The following is a 15489-nucleotide window of genomic DNA, read 5'->3' as shown; positions in this document are numbered from 1 at the left end:
TCCGGAATGGTAGCCCCATGGAACGCAATAACGGAACCCAACAATAGGGCCGGAATGGTAGCCCCATGGAACCTCACAGCGGGGCCGGAATGGTAGCCCAGAGGAACCCCACAACGGAACTCCACAGCAAGGAAAGAATGGTAGCCCCAATGGAACCCAAGAATGGAACCCAAAAGCGGGGCCAGAATGGTAGCCCCCATGGAACCCAAGAACGATACCCAAAAGCGGGGCCGGAATGGTGGCCCCAATGAAACCCCACTTCGGAACATCACAGCTGGGCTGGAATGATAGCCCAAAGGAACCCAATAACGGAACCCCACAGCGGGGCTGAAATTGTAGCCCCAAAGGAACCCCACAACGGAACTCTACAGCGGGGCTGGAATGGTAGCCCAAAGGAACCCAAAAATGGAACCCCACAGCGGGGCTGGAATTGTAGCCCCAATGGAACCCAACATCGGAACCCCACAGCGGGGCCGGAATTGTAGCCCCAATGGAACCCCACAACGGGACCCAACAGCGGGGCGGGAATATTAGCCCCAATTGAACCCCACATCGGAACGCCACCGCGGGGCCGGAATATTAGCCCCAAGGAACACCACAACGGAACTCTACAGCGGGGCTGGAATGGTAGCCCAAAGGAACCCAAAAATGGAACCCCACAGCGGGGCTGGAATTGTAGCCCCAATGGAACCCAACATCGGAACCCCACAGCGGGGCCGGAATTGTAGCCCCAATGGAACCCCACAACGGGACCCAACAGCGGGGCGGGAATATTAGCCCCAATTGAACCCCACATCGGAACGCCACCGCGGGGCCGGAATATTAGCCCCAAGGAACCCCACAACGGAACCCAACAGCGGGGCAGGAATGGTAGCCCCAATGGAACCCTACATCGGAACCCCACAGCGGGGCGAATATCAGCCCCAAGAAACTCCCCATCTGAGCATACTCCACAGCAAAACCCTACAGTGAAACCTCACAGGGAATCCAGCGTTATAATTTATTACATGTGTTATAAAATGTCATTATTATGAGTAATACATACATTGGATATCAAATTACCTAATCGTTAAAGCCCAACAAAGTTTGACCTGTGGCCAACATAATAAAGTTTATGAAAATAACAACTAAATAACAACAGTTATAATAAACGGTCTATAAAATTCCCTTTAAAACTAATAACCAAGTAATTGATAGCACATAAAAGTAGATTTAACAAAATTATATACAAATATTAACAATGAGATATGCTTTGGGATCACTTTTTCAAACAAAATTTTCACTTATGAAAGTTTTTAATTTGAATATTACTGTAAAAGTATTGTTTAGAAAAATACAGACCACTTATTTAAAAAAGATCCCAAATATTAATAGCATATGAAACAGAAAGTAAGTTGATCAGCGATCAATGCTATATGTTATGTAGTCTGGTATTTGGATGAAGCAGTTATAATCACGTGATGAATATTCAAAGCGGAAGTCGTAAGACAGCCATCAACATGTCGAGTGGGATGCCAGTTGGTACCATCTGCATTGAAGAATCGCTTCGGTACAACAATGTCAGCACACAAATACTAGGTCAGTTATTATATATAGTTACAAACTTGCCTACGAACTGGTCACTTCTGAGATGAAAACATTCAAATTTTATGAAAAGAAGATTTTAATTGGGTAAGCAGCGTTGAAATATCCCACTCTGAGAGAGAGAGAGAGAGAGAGAGAGAGAGAGAGAGAGAGAGAGAGAGATTTATTAAATTTAAAAAAACAATAAAACATTTTTTTTTATTTTTATAGCAGTTTTCGTTCTTATCGTATATTTTTATTGATGATGGATAATAATAATATAATTCCAAAATAAAGCTGGCAAAGATTGGAAAAATAATTTCTCAGGTATATTAGTAGGAATGGATTTATTAAAATGTTTTTGCACAACGTAAAAGTAGATATAATATTGAAAGGTAAGGTTAAAAATTATCAACAGAGTCTGAGAGAAGTCGTATCCTACCAAACATTTTATGTATTTTCTATTTCGATATCACATTGCTTGACAATTCTTGTTGGCTGGACTTTTGTCACTTGTGTAAATATAAAAAGAAACCTGCTCAACATTGCCACCAGAAAGCGCCATAAATCAGCCATAACGAGGCGAATTCCTGAGTAAAGTACGCGATGTATTTGCCAGGAAATAGTAGCGGGACTGATAAACCCTCACCATTGGCCTAATTTATTTAATTTTTAATTTCTCCTCAGGTCGTTTGGTGTGAAAAAGTATTTTACCTTGCTTTTTAGCATACCTTAATTTGCTTCATGCAAATCTAAAGCAATAAATGTTTACAGACTTCTTACAGTTTAATTTGTTGGATTGGATTTTTGAAGGACGTGTAAACGCATATGACGAAATCCCAAACATCAAATCTTCTTTATTGCAATACGATATTTATACTAGATAACATTTCATAATTGAATTTACAAGGTTTTTACAACTAATATTTCAAAATAACTATGTGTCTATGAATATCAGTTAAACCAAAAGAAAGATGCGTTTAATTCGTAAGTATTATATCCATGAAAGAATTGAAAAAAGGTTCTGATGTTTGAAAATGTTCATTTTGGGAAAATATTCCATTTTCCAATGGACCATCATATATATGGGACATTGGTAACAGCAGAATGAAATACATGTTTGTAATGAAATGTTCACTGATATTAATGTTATATATTCGTTAACGTAAGTATACACGCGGCATTTAAGATACGTTGCACCGTGCTGATGGCTCGTTACGTCAAAACGCTATGGAAATTAACGTTTAACAACATCAGCGCTAACTAGGTTAAGTGGAAAAACAATCAAAGCGACACGTGACACATAAAATATATCAAACTCTACAAGGATAATTAGTCAAAACATGCTGTACAGCAACGGAATGAAAAATATGACAAAACCAGCACAGTAATGAAACAGTTCAAGGTATAATTCTTTGTCAAAATCCCGAAAATCAGCAAAAAACCTACAAGTCGGCCTAAGAGTACTACATTTTGAAATACTCTACCGTTTTCTGAGCACAGAGGTCTATCAATATATTACTATTGCTAACATTTCAAATGTTTTATATATTCATCAGTGTTTAAGTTTTGATAATCATATTCCAGAGGAAATGAAATGAATGGTATATGTTGAAAAAGTGATTTAATATTTAAAAGTTCGTTGTTAATGAATGTTTTATGTAAAGAATCCCAATTAAAAATATAAATCTATTTATACAGCCATCAACGCGACATTTCATTACTTAAATGGAGTCATTTCAAAAAAAAAATTCCTAAATATGATAAATTATTTTTTTGCTTTTCTTGGCCTCTTTGTAAAACTTTCAAACAATTGATTACTGGTCAATTTTGTTATTTAGGCTTTTAAATTAATTTAATGTGTTTTTTCACTTTGAACTCTATCTAAATACTGTTTTAATTTTTTTAATGTAAGATAAACATATATTCATTAAAACTCATAATCCGTTAACGAATACACAATATAATTGGTATTTAAATTATGTAGTAATACTACAGACTCAATATCCACTGAAAATATTTCATTGAAACCACAATAAAACAAAAATTAAATATTTAATTTTTTTGTTTATTCATAAATTATTTTCTTAACTAATTTACACATTGTAAGTTATCCCCATCCAGTAGAGACATAGGGGTATCACTAAATAAACTTTTACTGAGCATGTCTAACGGTTTATGCCAGTCTAATGGCACATGGCATAGAGACCATGCTACAATATCATTACATGGTAATGAGAACGTCAACAAACACCGAAATAACTTAATGAAGTACATACATATACAATTAATGTCCTGAGTTTAGTTCAAGTGGATTTCCAGGCAAAAGAAGTCAAGTTTGGTCACTGGTAGCGCGGAGCCATGAGGGCCCGTGACATTAGATCACATCTAGTTTAGGTCTTATATTTTCCGTCTGACAATACGTTCCTGTGAAGGCCCATTTACAGATACACATTTCTTTCCCGGTCATTCTGTCCTTGTGGCACGTCCCGCCGTTCATGCAGTCCATGGTACACGGGATATCACAGAAAGCACCCGTCCATTGCGGCGGGCACAGACATTTCACAGACGTTACGCCAAAATGTCCTTTACTGACCAAGCACTTGCCACCATTGTTACAAATGAAATTGGCGAAACATTCGTCGGTTTTTCCCTGTTGGGTATCTTTGACGATGTCTATTTCGTTACACAGTTGTCCTTTATATCCCCTGTGGCACTCACAATTAAAGATGTTGTCTTTCACCGTGCAGTCCCCATGAACACAGCCAAATGCCTTGCAAGGGGGAAACGATTGGTCCATTGCTCGCCTATGTCTCCTCGACACGCGCTGAATCAGAGAACGCGTGAAGGGGGACATGGACAAAGCTGAGGATGTCAACACACCGAGGAGAGCTAACACGTCCAGATAGAGTCGCATGTTGTCAAACAATGAAGATCACGTCGATTGTACCGCAGTTTTATGAGTCTCTATTGTTTACGTCAGTCCTCGCTCCTATTTCCGCGGTCAGTAGAAAATTATCGGAGAGGAGGAGAACTTATAGCAGCGGGCCCATCGCTAACGTACATGTTTGTCATCGTAGTAAAACCAGGAAACTGGAGACGGGATAGGACCTTAAATATAGTAGGAGGGCAGCTCGCGGCCTCTCGCCCCGGGCGACAGCTTGATGCATAACATTCTTAATTTCCATATGTTCAAGTTATTTTTCCACATTGTGAAAATGTTTTACATAACAAAGGTATTAACGAAGGTAATGCTGATCGGGAGAAAGAATTGACTTGACATATAACATAATTGTCAAAAACCTTCACGCGTATGGTAACATGACAGGTTCAGAAAACAGACTTTCCAGTATTTTTTAATTAACTGAAGCAGTAGAACGTTATGATTGGAAAGACGCGATGATAAGATACAGAATAATCAACAGAGGACGATTTTACTTGATTACAAATTAACAAAATTAAACAATGACCAACTTATGTAATGGTGCCATGCAGTAACAAAGACAATTAAAAGAAAATGAAATTGCTGATAGAATCTTCCAATCACAGACAAACAATGTTAGTTTTAAGTTCAAAAATCAAATATTCAAAATATTATTGCAGCTTTCTCGATTACGAAAATAGCTATGTGAACATATCAAAAACTAAATAAAATTCTTCTGCACCAATGGGATAATATCTATCCTGATGTGTCTTCTTTTCGTGAAATAAAAATGTCAATTTCAGACCTTGACTGTCCTAATGATTTTGTTAAAGGTTTGTTTGCTTTTCGGAAAATGTTGTTTAAAATAGCCTTTCAATTATAATGCATGATTTGTTATGTATGATTCTGTTAATCATAAAAAGTCAAATGTAAATAAGAAGGTTTATGGTTTAAATGGAAGTTTCATGGTTTAAAATTGTATTTTTAATAATTTTAAACATAAATTAGCAGACAACCAACATAGAAACTCTTTTCAACCTTAAGACGACTATGTAGTGAACAAACTAACCATCAGATCAACCTTAAGAAGGCTGGATGGTCAACAAACTAACCATCAGGTCTACCTTAAGGAGGTTGGATGGTCAACAAACTAACCATCTGATCTACCTTAAGGAGGTTGGATGGTCAACAAACTAACCATCAGATCTACCTTAAGGAGGCTGGATGGTCAACAAACTAACCATCAGATCTACCTTAAGGAGGTTGGATGGTCTACAAACTCACCATCAGATCTACCTTAAGGAGGCTGGATGGTCAACAAACTAACCATCACATCTACCTTAAGGATGTTGGATGGTCTACAAACAAACCATCACATCTACCTCAAGGAGACTGTGTGGTCAACAAACTAACCATCGGATCTACCTTAAGGAGGTTGGATGGTCAACAAACTAACCATCAGATCTACCTCAAGGAGACTGTGTGGTCAACAAACTAACCATCGGATCTACCTTAAGGAGGCTAGATGGTCAACAAACTAACCGTCAGATCTATCTTCCAGTTTTGAAAAAATTTTGTGATTTATTAAAGAATACTTACACAAATATTAACTTTAAAGTTTGAATGTTTTCCTTTATCTCCATATACAGCACTTCTTCTTACCGATATTAATATAAACAGTCTAATTGGCCACGACCACCACTCCTCTTTCACGTAGCATAAACAGAATAAAAAACTAGAGACGAGCTCGTTGCAAGCAACGATTAGGTCTTCCGTCGTAGCTGCGTCATACTTGTGACGTAATACAAAAATTGATACCTGACCATGGTGCAATATTAGATGTGTAAACACTGTGTAAAAGAAACAAAGTACATGTATATAAGCAAATACAGATCTTTCAAAGTTGTCTGAAGTTTGATTCGCCGCATGTTGTTTTTTTGCATGTGCATTTTATTTTGAGAAACTTATCTAATCATCATAATTGACTCAATATACACAGAATATAGACGACGATTATAATCACACAGTGGGTATGCCCGGTATGAACGTAAAAAGACCAAACATTTTACTCGCATTTTTAATCGAAAGCAAGGGCCAATGAATCTTTTAGAATGTATGCGGAGATCCTCGAAATTTTACAGGGGGTTCTGAAGAATAATTTTGTTTTTTGAGGGGGGGGGGGGGGGGGAAGGGGGGGGGGGAGGGGCATGCGCGGATAAGAAAAAATTTCCTGGGGTGGGGGTTGAGTGTCTGACGGTTATTTGAGTTTGCCTGGGGATGTCCGAGGCATATTTTTGTAATTTTATATTGTACATGTAATGGAAAGAAATTTTGCGGGGGTTAGGGTTGGGTCTGGAACCCTCACCCTACTCTTCTAGATTCGCGCATGGGGAACCGATGCCGGTAATTTAACGGTAATTTTAACCCTTTTTATTTAATTAATCATTTTCAAAATTATCGGAATTCCAATATTACCTTTAAACGCAGTTAAAACTTAAAATACGAACCATTTAGTCTCGGTGAGTATTCGGCCAACATGCGTCTGCGTACGAAAGAAATGGCAACATTCAAGAAATTTGGATGGACGATCTGGGTCCTAGGTCGTCCATCCGATTCTTTTTCAGACTAAGAGCTACAGAACTGCACTTAGAGAATGTCAAACTGATTATGTCAATTTATTTTGTCTCAAAGAATCAGTTTTTTTCAACAATAAAGATTTACCTTAAAAACAAAAGGAATCGGGCACAATTTTCAATGTTAGCATTTTACAATTTAAAGGTCTAATAAAATTTTGAATGAAGTTTCAAGATACTACTCTTCGTTGTTTTATACGAAATATTGCATGGAAAAAAGATTTACATCGCATATATATTATAGAACTAATTATTTCTCTTTTTTATTTACATCAAAATAAATCCAAGAAAAAATCTAAATATTTTTTTTCCTTTATATGTGTTAATGAAAACGTTGGTCAGCAAGGGCCGGTTCTATGTCGTGCAAGCACCTACTTAATAGATTGTTACACGGATCTACCACGATGACAAATATCGAAAAGGCAATATTGTGGGTGAAGGATGAAAGTGTAGTTTGTTTTTTAGGTTTATTTTTGATAATTATATTTATCTGGATCAATTTCCGTTATGAAGTCAAGCATATATTTTCATATTATTATTGACTTAAAACATGTTGGAAAAAAGAAATATTGTATCAAGCAGTTAGTTATTATGCGCAGATCATGCATTCCTCTATGGTTTTCACAATTGCATGTATCACGTTTTTGCTTACGGAGAAATAAATTTCCAAAGAGATGATATAGTTATCAGTTAAGTTCCAGATTGTCTTCTGCACATGCAAGCACGTGTGTAATCCTGATTTAAAAATAGGTATAATGGCCGGGGGGGGGGGGGAGGGTCATCGCAACAAAATTGTGTATTAGCTTACTAGAGTGTACATTGTTAATTAATGATTGATGTTGAATTGTTATTAACAAACAAAATCATAAATTTATAATAACATACACTAAAATGCCAGGGAGTTCTGCTGGACGCGATTTCATTTGTCTTCAATTAATAGGGTGTAAGGATGCCCGCCTACTTAATACATATGCTCACGCGTCAACCGATTAAAAATGACTGTATTTTGGATTTATAAATCGTTCTAAAACATTCGATCTGATATTTCGTTGTTAACAATTCAAAACTTTGAACGATTAAATTTGTTTTTATACCTATCCCGACCCTCACGGAAAAATCCATTCAGATCAATGGAAATTTCATTTACAAGACTCCGCGCCAGAATCAGAATGTCTCATTCATTAATTTTTTCCTAGTTAAAGTGGACGAGTCCAAAATAGGAATAGAATAGGAATAGGAATACCATGTGAACATATGCCGTGAATGCAGTTTACTTTGCGTCTATTTTTTTTATTTTGAGAGTCCTTTTTATCATGTTTATCATAGCTTGAAAATGACGGAAGGCCCTTGAATGTTGTTATCTTTATGCAGGCACGTAGCATCCTTTTTGAAAGTGGGGGGGGGGGCAGACTCATCCAAAAAATCTTGACAAGCAAAAAAAAAAAAAAAAAAAAAAAAAAAAGACTTTCCCAAAATCTTCAAAATCCTAATCCGGAAAAATTAGTTGCTGTGAGAAAAAGTGTGGTGGGGGGGGGGGGGCACCCACAAGAATTAATAATTGCCTGACGATGCATCTTTAATGTGTCAACATTTATATTCATAATTGATGAAAACGTTATCTGGGATGTAATAAGCAACAATGAGCAAGATTGTTCAATTAAAAGGGCTTTTCACATTGCACGTGTGTAATCCTGATTTAAAAACAGATTGCCATATTTGAAAGGTCAAAAAAAAAAAGAGGGAGGTGTCATCGCAACAAGATGATACACATTGTCTAAGTAGTACAATGTAAGTAATAGTTGGTGTTGGATTATCATCATTAACAAAGAATCATCAGTTTGGATTAATTAAAACAAATATAAATTCATATAATTGGAATATTTACTGGAGGGGCTACGTACAAGTAATTCGCCGAAGTGGGGTACGTGTGACCCGATTTTCGATCAATTGGGCGATTTCATTCATCTGGAAAAGGGTTTCACTCGCGTGTACAAATGTAAATGTACATCAAACAATTGCTAGTCAATTAAGTGTGTATGTTAATTGGATAGATTTCTTCTAAAACATTCAATCCAAAGTATAATATATGTAGTTATTAGTTGACACCCTCCCAATGGATCTATGCCGATGGATCTATCTGAGATTTCAGCTGTTGCGTGAATGGTAAAGAAAGACTTCGCGCCATAATACGTCTCATTCATAATTTTGGCTCGCCGATTAGTGGGCGAGTCCAAGTAAGGCAAGAGCACATGATGTGTAGATGGTCTTACCCACTCTATTTTCTTAACTGGTCATATAATAAATAGAGATATCATGGATCTTTCACTTTTGTCGGAGCATGTAATAAATGGAACCAAAAAATAAAGTAATTCTAATTGAATTAAATTGAAGTTAAAATGTAAATACCCCCTCCCACCTACGGATTAGGATTTTCAAAATTCCCCATTTTTTAAATTCCTTGTCACGATTTTTTTTGGATAAAGCTGCCCACTTACCCCCCCCCCCTCCCCCCCCCCCTCCCCCCCCCCCCCCCACACACACACTTTCAAATAACGATGCTACATGTACGTGTTTGAATATCCTTTCCTATATGGTTAGAAATAACAAAATGTCTTTGATTTTGCATCTAATATATAACAAATTCAATTTTCAATTTGGCTGTTTGAGATTATTCGATACATGTACATTCCTAAAATGATTTAAAATAATGAAATGATTTAATTTCCAGTGATATACAGGTACATGCACTCGATCGAAGAAAAAGATTGAAATTGCTTCTAAACTCTGCGCGTTCATTTTAATAATTTATGATCCGCAGCGAAAATTAAATTTAATTTCTTATAAGATAGCCTAATTGATACATGCATGCTTCCATTGAATAAATTTGGGTGGTCAGGCAAGCTTTTTGGAAAGCTATTGCTTGTATAATATTAAGGTCAGACGCGACCTTCATGTATCTTCCATTTTTTCCTATCTCCACAATGTGAATTAAGATTTCCACTTTGTTATTTCATAATTAAATTTTTAGGTAATATGATTTTTTTGGTTTGGATATAAAGTGTTCAAATTAAAATATATAGTATGACTTAACTTATAAGCATTCAAATGCATTTTGCGTGCTATTTTAAGGGAATTCGAAATATTCTAGCTCCAAAACGAGCCTGGTAATGTACTCTAAATTTTTTGGAATTAACAGGTTTAAATGTTAATAAATAAGGAATGAAATATCAAGGAAAATTATATAAAATTGAGGAACGTCTCGTCTGTCCTTAATTAAAATAATATAAATAGACATCATAAATCCCATATCAAACGACATATAACCACTTGAATCTGCACGTCTTTTAATGAATTTATGAACAGCGGGAAATTCTAAGGTAATGTTAGCTGCAAGTCTGTACAGCCCTTGTATGAAATATTTCGGATGGTACTCAATTTTTCCAGACGGAGAGCTACATATATGCAGCTAAGGTAACTAATAATGCTTCCGATGAAATACTTTGTTTAGTAATGCAAGGTTTTAAGAGAGCAATACTTATTTGTTTAAAAAATAACACCCTAATACTTCGCATTTTATTCGCTGTTTGTAGAACAAGCAGAACCAGTATCGGTTCGATCCCTACCGTATGTACATTGTTCGAATTTAATAGTCCTTGCATTGCATTGCTTTGCATGTACAAAATATCTTTTAAAAATTCAACACCGAAAGTGTTTATCTATATGGCTATTAATCTATATGTACATGTACACATAGCGTACACATGTGATTCAAAATACCCCAAACGGAAAAATTCACTTATTGAGTCTACATTTTATAGAACTTGCAAAAAATACATTGCGGGTCTGAATGTTTGTTAATGTGTCAATCTATCAATATACAGTTTGTTAATTTTTTTCGATTGCTGAGGCTACATCGTTTTTGATGAACATTGAACAACATTTTTTCCATGCCATTATTTCCACGGAAGATAGCGAGTACAATTATAAAGCACAATTTATTTAATTATCTCTTTAATATTGTGTACTAGTATGTAATAAATAATTTATAAATTGCTGCCGAAGGTTGTTTGGTATTTTCGTTTGTAGATGCATTGCAAGTAAAAAACGTGAAACGCGGGGCAAGTCATAATTAATATCCCTAATAACCGTTACTTAAAAATAGCGGCTTTGGATTCAAATATTATCGTATACGAATATTAAGTTCACTTTTTAAAATCATCTCCACGATGATAATATTATATCCATCGGAAATCAGTATTTTGTTTTGCTTTAAAAGAAATGTTCTATCGGGAGCAATCCCGCGTTCGTTTAAATTGCCAGCGTACATTTGTCATGTCAGTTATACACATTGTGCTTTATATGACGGCCGTGTATACGTACTGTAGAAAAGTTGAGTTTAATTACCATGCATTCGAACCATTTTATTAACACATCTCCCAGTACTGAAACAATTCAAAATGTCTCTGTTACAGTAACACAGTGGGGCGTTAAACATGTGTACGTCCAGCTCTACAAGCATATGCACTGTCGTCAAGGCGACGGCCTGAATACAGCTAGCGACTCTTTTATCGATCGGTTACCTGAGTCTCGTAATGCATCTAAATATAGAAAGGGGCACAGTTATGAAACAAACAACAAAAATAAGGTCAAAGACGTTCATCTTTATCATATGAATAAAAACATTTGGGAATTTTATGTAGAATTATTTTTGCGCGCTGCATGTATCAGTTAGTGCATTACAAAAAGCCTTTTCATAACCTCCTAAACGTGCGCACCCCCACAAAAATGGACCGAACTGACAACAATTGTTTCTGCAAATACTGGCTATAAATTACGAAAACATTAAATTGAATACCACGGAAGGATTAAAAATTAATTTCTTTACAACTTTGCTTCAATAATGCATTAGAAATTTTTATTCCTTTACAAGTTATTGACAAGAAACTTTTGACGCATCTAACTCCCTAATTATAGGGGCCAGCCCCTTTTTCTGTATACCGAATGAAAGGTCTTGGTAAGACCAAGATCTTTTAAATTACATGTTATAACAAGTTTTTATCAAGTAGAAAACTAACACGGAAAATACGCGAATTTTTTTGAATTTTTTTCCTACCTTTGCTTCAACATCTATACCACCCCTTTTGTTTGCATTTAAATAATAAATAAAATATATCTCGCACAAATTCAATGTATTAGCTTCCAAACCAGCCCATCTTTGAGACTCTGTCAGTCATCGTTATAGCTAAACCCCCCTGGACAAAAGAAGTCGTTAAATTTTACTAAAAGGGGAATAACTCAAAACCGGATGGGGATTTTCCTCAACTAAAATATGCAACGACAACATCACGCGGCATGTTATCAGTCCTGAAAATTTCAAAACAATCGGTGAACAAACGAGCGAGATATTAAGGATCAAAGTTGGCGTCTAGAAGAAAAAAAAAAATAATAAGAAATTTGAAAATTTTTCAGAATAATAGTAAGGTCTTCCGTTGGAAACGGAAGACCTTAATAAAAATGTATGCCTTTCGTAGAGTTTTTTTTAAATATCGTACTAAAAGCTTACACATTTGTATAAATCGAACAAAAACAAGAATAGAACCATATATTACATTAAATGGAGCCATTTTTTTTAAAATGGACTATAGTACATTATAACGTTCATATTAAAATAAGTTTTGCTGTCTCAAAAATCGTTTATTTTAGCGAAATTTTAACACACCAGAAGTAAGTTAATCTTAATGTGTTGGAAATTTGGAAATTGAAATGCATTACCGAGAAAAAAACCCCGACAATTTTGTAATTTTAAAAATCAGGATAGGAGCGAGATGACTACCGGCATATAAATATAGGACTGTCTCTTGTCAGTTCAGTGGTTCGGTTTACGTTAGAATTATACGATTTCTGATCATACGTGATAGAGTAAATGTTAGAAGGTCTCAAACATTAATTGAGAAGTCACAACTTCGTCCAGGATGACAGAGCGGACTTTTCACTGAAAAAAGTCCCTATTAGTTTTCCGCTAATACAAAAAGGGAAAGATAAATAAGGTCAGACAAATTTTTGCCAAGATGCAGATTAGAAGTTTTGAACAAGTCTTTTTTCATGATTCTATTCGTAAATGGAATGATCTAAGTCTAACACAAGGGAATCTACCTTATTAAGAATTTTAAAGAAAATTCTCCATTGCAATATTGCAAAGCCTCCAAAGTATTTTCTTTTGGTATAAGATTTCTAAACATTATTCATAGAAAACTAAGATATAAATGTATTCTTAATTCTGATTTTAATCGATACAATATAATAGCTAACGTTAAACCCAATGTGTTAATGTGTAATCTTAGATGATGCACATCATCTGTTTTTCGTGTATAAAAAATATTCATTAGTAAGACTAATATGTATGATATTTCATCATTACACCTTTTAAATATAATTGATGTTCACTTAATACATGTACTTTGGGGGGAGGGATAATTCTTTGTCTAATGATGAAAATTTTAAAGCAGTTTAAACATTTATACAATAGTTAGGAAGATTTAACTAAATTATTTAATTGTATCAGCATAATATTCTCATTATCCTACCACTTATACACAATAATACAGCCTTAAATCACATATTTATTTATGTTCTACTTGATTTTTTTCATAATGTTTATAAATGTATATTTAATGGCAATATGAGATATAAAATAAAATATATGTAACAAGGAGAGGACTACCTAAGTGTTAAAACTTGTGTCCTATCCATTTGACACCTTTATAGTCAATGAAATATGTTCAGTTCAATTCAAGGTCGGATTTTATTTTAAGAATATAAAATTTGTTTTGACGATTATTTTCAAAAAACTAAATTAAGTTTTGAAAGTATGTCATAAAACTTTAAATCTTAAATGTATATAAATATGAAAACGATTAGTATTAGTGCAATATTAGTGCCATTCCTGAATATAGAATTATTAATTCATAAAACAGATAAATTCTTTAAAAAATTTGTTGCAACTTGTTTCCTATGATCAATTCGTGCTTGTGTTGCTCAAAATTTATATTCTTAATGTTATGCAAAAATATGACAGTTGAGAAACTGATATAAATTAACACAACACGAATCCGAACAAGTTTAAGAATCTTCTATGATGTGATATTAGGGCAAGTTTCAATGCAACATGAGTTTAACCTTCCGTGCCAAAAGTGTTACGTTACAGTTTCAATGGTGAAAATTATAAAGTTTTATAAACTACCGTTATGCTTATATGTGTGGGGAAAATCATTCGGAAATCCTGATTTAAAAAGGTATGCTTTGTTTTACCTTATACAAAAATACATTTAGATATATTGTATCAAATACATTCACTCTTTTTTTTAAATTCGTCCCTTTGCTCTGCTTTTTTTAAAAAAAAGTTCCAAGTTACATGCATAATAAATATCAGATACACGTTTTTACAGCACAACGACAGATTTTAGATATAGTTTATATTGATTTAACCAACCCCTACCAAATCCTCTTTGACAACAATCACTTTTTGTTTCAAACCTTATTTAGCATATACAGGCTTTGCTTTGTCTTATCAGGGTCTGCCTTTATTCATAAGAGATATTAAAACCCTATTATAGAATGTTCATAAAAACAATGTAGAACACGTGACCACGTGACCTATATACACACTGACCTACTTAATTGTTTGTAACTATTAATGTCCAAACTACTTCCTTATTTTTTGATACACAGTTTGTTTCTTTCTTCAGAGAATCCAAAAATAGCTGATACCATTTAATACCATGAGCAACTTGAAACCAAACGGCATTTGACAAATTTATGAGAGCTCGTTATATCATTCGGTTGATAGCTATTAAGGTGGTCAGAAAAGGTTAATGCTGTTCTGTTTCACTCTGTTTAAAATACATCGTAGATCTTTATGATTGCATCATACTTATTTGCTGGTCGTGTATTGTGCCATTTTACGTTAAACAAATGTTGATAAAATGATCAAACAGATCATTGATTTAATCAAACAAGTCATGGACTATGTACCATTCAATGTATTAAACTTTTTCCTGTATTAAACTAGCTTATTTCTTCTTTTTTCTCTCCAAGAAATTGCATTGCTAGAATTTTATTTCCCCAAATAAGCATTTAAAATGGTATTTCTTTTTATCTATAATTTCCCAGGTTGACGGTACCGTTCATTGTGTGTTGATTTACTGAATAAATAAACATACCTGTGATGAAAATCATTTGAAATAGATATACTGTGGAATCATTTAAATTCTTGGTGGCTTAATTTTCATGGTATTCGTGGGTAGTTCTCTCCCATGAATTCAAATCCTCAATGAAAACAGTTTTAGAAAGAGTTATCTTTGTTTCCGAAAC

The 15489-nt window shown here is 34.7% G+C and overlaps 1 protein-coding gene across 1 annotated transcript; it reads right to left on the bottom strand.

The window, feature by feature from the left end:
* Nucleotides 1–3617: 3617 nt before the first annotated feature.
* LOC128167204 (neurogenic locus notch homolog protein 1-like) lies at nt 3618–4628 on the bottom strand. Its single transcript, XM_052832779.1, has one exon. It carries the CDS (start codon nt 4478–4480, stop codon nt 3941–3943), a length of 540 nt encoding a protein of 179 aa, XP_052688739.1. The 5' UTR covers nt 4481–4628; the 3' UTR covers nt 3618–3940.
* Nucleotides 4629–15489: the final 10861 nt, after the last annotated feature.

This window comes from Crassostrea angulata, chromosome 10 (assembly GCF_025612915.1).
Source record: "Crassostrea angulata isolate pt1a10 chromosome 10, ASM2561291v2, whole genome shotgun sequence".
NCBI classification, from domain to species: Eukaryota; Metazoa; Mollusca; class Bivalvia; order Ostreida; family Ostreidae; genus Magallana; species Magallana angulata.
The sequence above is the reverse complement of the archived record's forward strand: the minus strand, read 5'-3'. Positions and strand labels throughout refer to the sequence as shown.

Excerpts from the sequence above, each read along its gene's own strand:
- LOC128167204 (XM_052832779.1), bottom strand. The coding sequence starts at position 4,480 with ATGCGACTCTATCTGGACGTGTTAGCTCTCCTCGGTGTGTTGACATCC.